The sequence below is a fragment of the Vigna unguiculata genome, chromosome 1, assembly GCF_037176805.1.
Source record: "Vigna unguiculata cultivar grain cowpea cultivar isolate G323 ecotype 2 chromosome 1, ASM3717680v1, whole genome shotgun sequence".
Classification (NCBI taxonomy): domain Eukaryota; kingdom Viridiplantae; phylum Streptophyta; class Magnoliopsida; order Fabales; family Fabaceae; genus Vigna; species Vigna unguiculata.
Window position 1 is genome coordinate 23452423 of NC_140792.1, and position 6766 is coordinate 23459188.

The 6766-nt window shown below is 32.8% G+C and overlaps 1 protein-coding gene across 1 annotated transcript; it reads right to left on the minus strand.

Annotated features, from left to right (window-relative positions):
- Positions 1-3716: 3716 nt before the first annotated feature.
- Positions 3717-5098, minus strand: LOC146888785 (uncharacterized). The gene is made up of 4 exons (XM_085666242.1): positions 4613-5098; positions 4270-4472; positions 3941-4180; positions 3717-3858 (listed from the first exon to the last, which is right to left on the minus strand). The coding sequence occupies exons 1-4, from the start codon at positions 5096-5098 to the stop codon at positions 3717-3719; spliced, it is 1071 nt and encodes a 356-aa protein (XP_085522368.1).
- Between the last annotated feature and the right edge of the window lie 1668 nt (positions 5099-6766).

A 6766-nucleotide genomic window follows, 5' to 3' on the forward strand; every position in this document is an offset into this window, starting at 1 on the left:
TAACTTTTATACGAAAAGTAGAAAAATGAAAAAAATGATATTATCAAATCAAATATTCAATAACAAAAGAACGTGTTCAATGTGAAATACTTAGAAAGAAATGATAATTGTATAAATTTTAAATCAAAGTACCAAATAACAATTAAATAAAGGTGAAATAATTATATAAAATATGATGCAATTACACATAAATAAAATTTTATAACCACTAAAACAACAATCAATTTTGAAAACTTTAATGAAAAAAAAGTTGATAAAGTTAAAAAAATATTTTTAAAAGATTTATAAAAAGAAAAGATTTCAAATATATTTTATTCCTTTTTTTAAATTATAATAAAGTATTTTTGTTAATACCTTAATAAAGATTATACTACACTATTTAAAAAGAAATCACACATAGGAAAATATTAAACTAATAATAATTCAAATTTATACATAGATCTTTTATCTTTTGAACTTTATGACAATAACATTAAAGTTTTATTGTTCTTGCATGACCAAAATCATAATGCGAAGATTCCGCAAGAAAGTCATCTCTTCACTGTTTAGTCCCCAATCCAGATGTGCTCAGGTTCAAATACCGTCCAAATCGGAGAGAAGGTGTGCAAGCAAAAGACACTCTTACACTCAAGTCAAAAGTATACATCATATGGTAATAAATATTGTAATAATGAACGTAACTTAATTACCTCGTGAACAATGTTATTTATATTAGGTTTATGGGCTTTTACCTTGTTGAGCTTAGATAATGTAGATGGATTACCTTAGTTAATTTGTTTAGGATTCCACTAATTTGTTTAATGTCTTAACCTCTACTAATTATAGTTGATCCTTACAACCTTGGCTGAAATGTCCTTATAAACATGATGTGGTGTCGTCTGATATGACCTATGTCTCCTTCGACATAAGACTATGATACTAGGTAGGCATTCATAGCCTTTTGAGATGATCTTAGATATTTAGGTGAAAATGATCTTAGGTATGCAATCCGAGATGATCTCAGACACATATAGTACAATTATATTATAGTAAATGAAACATATTTATACAATTGCGTATATTAAAATACATTTATGAGAATGAGTTAGAAAATAAAAATTTTATAAAAAAATAGTAAAACAATATTTTTCATGTTAAAAAAATAACAAATAAAACTATTAAAAAGTAAAAATGATCAAAATTGTGCTCTAGAAATTATTTGATACACCATTTAACAAAATTTCACAAAAGAAAACAAATATATAATTAAGGGTATGATAAATTAGAAAGTACCTTAGATATTTGAGAAAATTTTCTTGATATCAAACTAGTCGCACAGTTGAGATATAATGAAAATTGGTTGAGAAAAACAAAAAGTTCTTCATATAAAACAAAAATTAAGGATAAATTAAAATAAAGAAAATAACTTTTTTTATATTACCTCGTAAATTAAGAGTTTACGCGATTGGATACAAATTGAAAGAGTGAAACATTCTCATGTGAAAAAGAAAAACAATAAATAAAAATAGTAAAAAGGAGTAGAAATAGTTGAATTTCATACCTAAAAACTATTTTATTCACTGAAATTGATAATGCACCTTTGAACATAAGAAAAAAATGTATAACTAAGATTGTGATAAAAGGGAATGTACATTGGAGATAAGAGTGAATTTTGTGGATATAGAATAAACCAAACAATTAAAAGAGAGGAGGAAAAAAAATTTATCCAAAAAATAGGGTTACAAAAATAAATACTAAGAGAATAATATATATATATATATATATATATATAATTATTTTAGGTTATCTAATAAACTATGAATATTTTAGGTTAAAATACTCTGTTGGTCCTCGTTTTGGTTCAGAAATCTCAAATTGGTTCTCGTATTTTTATTGATCTCAATTTCGTCCTCATTTTTGTAAATGTGCATTAAATCAGCCCTTTCCATTATCAGTTGGCAAACGACATTTATACGTGATGATGTAGTTGTAATGTGTATTCTTACGTGTCATTCACTTATGGTTTGGCACTGGAAACAACCGTTCTTGCTTTCCCTTTTAAGAAGAGATTATGTTCCCCTAACATTTGAAGGTAAGGGTTTGAAAGAAGGTGCTGAAGTTGTCTCCTCTGTTTTGATTTGTTAAGACTGGTAATGTCTCCCTCTCAATCTTTCTCGTCCTACACTTGCAATGGTTGGGGAATGAAAAATTCTAGTGTTTCTTCTCATGGGGGTGTGATGAGGAGGTTCGATTTAACACCGGTTTGCTATTACGGTGAGAAGGCAATCACGAGAACTGTTAGAACTGCTAAGAATAGGGGGAGAAAATTTTGGGGTTGCCCAAAGTTCAAGGTATGATATATGGAACTGAATTTAGTTCTATTTTTTAGTGGATGTTGTTTTTTGTATTTTGGTTTTAGAAAACCTAATTTTGTAATTGGTGGAGTTGCTGTTTCATTGGACAGGGTGGAAGTGAAGAAGTTGTTGGCTGCAACTTTTTTTCATGGTGCAGTGAAAATGTAATGGAAGAAAGATGTGGTCCTAGTACAAAGAATGATGATGATAGTGATGACACTGCGATGAAGATGGTAGAAAGGGATGGGGAAAGTAGATTAATAAATATCGAGAAATTTATTATGAGTTTGGAAAAATGGGTCAAAGTGTTGTTTGGAATGGTTTGTTTGTTGTATGTATTAAACATATTCCTATTCATAGTGTATTAAACTTCTTTATGTAATGATTCAAAATGAACGTGAAAGTTTTAGCACCCTTGATACCTTGTGTTTGGAATGTAATGACAAATCCATTTCAATTATTCAGTTTTGTCAAGCATTTTGATTTTGGTAAATGAAATATGGCATTGATATATTTGAATATATTGTGTTGAATCATGATATGAAGTGAACCTAATTGAAAAGGAAATCACACCAAATGTGATATAAAACATTATGTGACGTCTTAACCTGGTAGTAAAGAACCAGAAGAATGTGTACATATAACTTGATTTCTGCTCGAGAAGGGAGGATAAAAGCTTCACAAAGATGAACATTACCTTAATCTGGTGGCATCAATTAAATGGTACAAAACATTGATTATCACACAGATCCATCCATCTATTCATTACTTAAACACCATTAACAAAGCTTCAAAAGCTTAATTTTAAATTTTGAAACAACATTCAACATACAATAGAATACATGGCTATGCCTATCAAACACCCAAAAAGACTACATGGCTACAAGTCTTAAATTAACAAAAGTTTGAACAACATCTTCAAAGCAGATTGAAATTTATTTTCTACAAATGCTCAGGGCTTCCAAACATGTCCCCTTCTAGTCTGGAGTTTGTTGTGATAAGGCTGATGCTGCTGGTGGGCTAGTTTGCTGTGATGGGCCTGATGCTACTGGTGGCACAAATGATTGCCTTGGTGGTGGCACATGTTTTTTAGGACAAGCAGTTTTGTTGTGACCAATTTTCCTGCACACAGCACACCTTTTGCGAATTCCTCCTTTTTGTAATATGGTGTCATCCTTTTTCATCTCCCAAGGTTCCAATCTTTTTTTCTTTTTAGGTTTTCCAGGCGTAATTCTTTTGGTTGGGGGTAGGACATCAGGATATGTTGTAACTTCCCACACATGTTGACCATTAATATGGTAAATTATTGAGTTATACGTCTCCTTGTAGGTTGACTTCTTGAACCAATGGGCTATAAAATCTTCTCCTTTCAAATTCAAAATTTCATGCAGAAAGTGCGTGGCAACAAGGAAGTCTACTTATGCTCCATTTCCTGCATGTGCACTCCATCTTGTAAATATTTACCACAAATTGTTCCTCTAGATTTGAAGCATGCCTCACTTGAAACAACTTCTTTGTTGACCATCTGCGTGTAATACAACAGAAATATAATTACCAAATCTCAAATTTGTTAAACTTGTTGACATAAATATATTTAAAGTTCTTACCTTGGTATCCAGTGTCTTGTTAAGCTTAATTCCTGCTTAAGCCTGTCAACAATTTTGGGACACACTGAGCCTTTAAAATATTTCACCTTAGATCTGTTTTTAGCCCATCTCTTCATGATATAAACACAAATGTCCTCCAGCATACTTGTGATTGGCTTTGTTCGAGTCTTCACTAGCACACTGTTGAATGCCTCACACATATTATTAACCAAGGTGTCACACTGGGCTCTTACGGTGAATCTAGATATTGAGCAAAACCTAGTATCATAAACAAATAATTACATATTAATCATGCAGTAAATATGATGTAAGAATTCAGGATGTCATACCTTGGAGGAATACCAATCAAGTGTTTGAAGGCGTCTTCATTAACCTCTTTAATGTCCTTGATTATCTTCTCCCAAGCTTGTGGATGTGTGGCTCCTACAGCCTTCCACATGAGACGTTTTAGATTTTTACCGTGGAATTTCTTTCTAAAATTAGCATACAGGTGCCTAACACAAAATCTCTGATCTACTCCAGGGAGAAGACCCTATGTTTATATATGAAAAATAGTTGTGTTAACATTTGCATATTGCATGATGTTAAAATACAAATTAATTAAAATAATAAAGCTAATGTTTTAGGAATAACCTTTTATTGGTCTGATATAAAACTGCATGATGCACAAACTAAATCCCCACCAAGATCATTAATCCAAAGCTCCAAGAACCATCTCCATGAATCCTTATTTTCCAATTCTACAATAGCATATGCTAGAGGTAGAATCTTCTCATTACCATCTCTTCCAATTGTTAATAACTCACCACCATACCTGCCTTTGAGAAAGAAGCCATCCAATCTAATGAAAGGTGTACAAAATGTGAAACTATCTTTGCATGCCTTCAAGCATGCATAAAATCTCTTAAATATGACTTCACCTTCTCTGTTATCAACATTCACCTTTATTGTAGACCCTGGATTTGTTCTCAGCAGCTTGTGTGCATAATAATAAATTCTCCGAAAATGTTTTGAAAAAGAACCATCCACGTGGTCTCTGACAATAACTCTAGCCAGAAAAGCCATATTTCTAGAGATACCTACGTTCCATTTCCTACTAACCTTGTCAAGAATGTCCATGACCTTCATATTAGGGTTTTCTAGAACTGTCTTTTCCATCTTCTTGCTTAGTCATTTTGCATTCATTAGTTTCACGTTAAAATCTCTAGAACACATATGCTCATCTATTATTTTCTTTAGTTTCCATGACTTCACTATACCCATATAACCACAATAAGCATGCCATTTGCATTTTCCCTATTCTCCCAAACCTTTAACTGAAACCCTGTTATTGTCATTTTTAACAAATTTCAAACTTTTTCCGTTTGCAAATGCATAGGTTCTAATTGCTTTAATGAATTCATGTTTCTCTGTGAAATTCCCATCTATATTCGTCAATCTTTTTTGGCATTAAAAATGTAGGAAATGACCCTGATGAAGGATTATCTTGTTTTCTTTTAGAGTTATGAATATAGTGAAGTTGTTTAAGAAAACTTATTGAAAATTCCAACTGGACATTAAGATAGCAAGCTATCTAGATGTGAAGGTTCATTTCTCAAGCTCATGAAAGGAAGAAGAGAGTTGGATTCAAGATTAAACACACACGGAAATAACAACACTTAAAGAGCAAAATGAAAGAAGAAAACAAATAAAATGGAAAGCATAGAAGATGGGCAATGGATGAAGCATGTCACTCATAGGGGGGATCTAAGCCAACCAAACCCTAAAGATGAGTGATGGTACCGCCACTTGCAAGCAAGATAAGGCAAAGGTGAGTTCACTTCATGGAAGAAGAGCTCACGGAATTTGGTGGTTGAAACATAGGGGTCCTTTAGCAAATGATCAACCCTTTTACAAGACAAGGAGCTCCCTTTAAATAGAGGTTCATAGGGGTCCTTTAGCAAATACACAAACATGAAAAGGATTAACTAGCAAACCCTAATATCCTAAGCCATAGTAACTCTCGGCCAAAAGGAGAGCATGTGGTTGGTGGATGCATTTCCATGAGGATTCTAGGCCAAAAGAGGAAGGAGACCAAATAGCCTTCCAAGGAATAAACCAAAAATCAAAAGGAGACAAGGTACATGTCTACTTTTGCTTTTACTTTATGCTATTTGCTTTTACTTTATGCTATTTTCTTTCCTCTCTCTTCTACCTCATCCACATGCTCCAATCATCATGTGTAACATAGCATGCTATACTTTCTCTTAATTACCTACAAAACAAGACAAACAAAGATTAGCATGTTGGTTTAAGTTGAGCTAATCTTGGTCAAAGGTCAACTTTAGGTCAAAGTCAACAAGTCAACCAAAATAAGTCAATTAGAAACCAACTTAGGGAATTCAAACTAAAGTAATGCAAAAAAAAGATAAAGGTGATGGAATAGAAGACTCCCCTCTAGACATGCTTCTAGTGATCCTTCTTGAGGGAGCTTCTATGGAAGTGTCACGGTTGGTCACGCCTTCATCAGACCCATAACCCTCAATATCATCATTCACCTCATCAATGTCTAAACCACTAAACAATTCATCTGAATGCCACTCAAAATATGACCCTCCACCCTCAGTCCTTATTTCATCATAATTTGAATCAGTGGACTCTTGTGTTGTGTACCAACTTTCTCCACCATATGCACTTTCAACATCACATTCTACATTGTCATCCCAATCTGAATCACTATGCCTATCACGATTAATGTTTACATCAACAAGACCTTCCTCGTTGAATGATTCAGCCTCACCTTCATACCCTCTCTTTCCTACATTTTCTTCTACTCTGTGACCTTTA

What these genes read in the sequence shown, in the direction of transcription:
- LOC146888785 (XM_085666242.1), bottom strand. Translation starts at nt 5,098, where the DNA reads ATGGAAAAGACAGTTCTAGAAAACCCTAATATGAAGGTCATGGACATT. An exon ending in TTGATTGGTATTCCTCCAAG is followed by an intron (nt 4,181 to 4,269) that starts GTATGACATCCT and finishes CTCAATATCTAG; the next exon opens with ATTCACCGTAAGAGCCCAGT. An exon ending in ACAAGACACTGGATACCAAG is followed by an intron (nt 3,859 to 3,940) that starts GTAAGAACTTTA and finishes TATTACACGCAG; the next exon opens with ATGGTCAACAAAGAAGTTGT.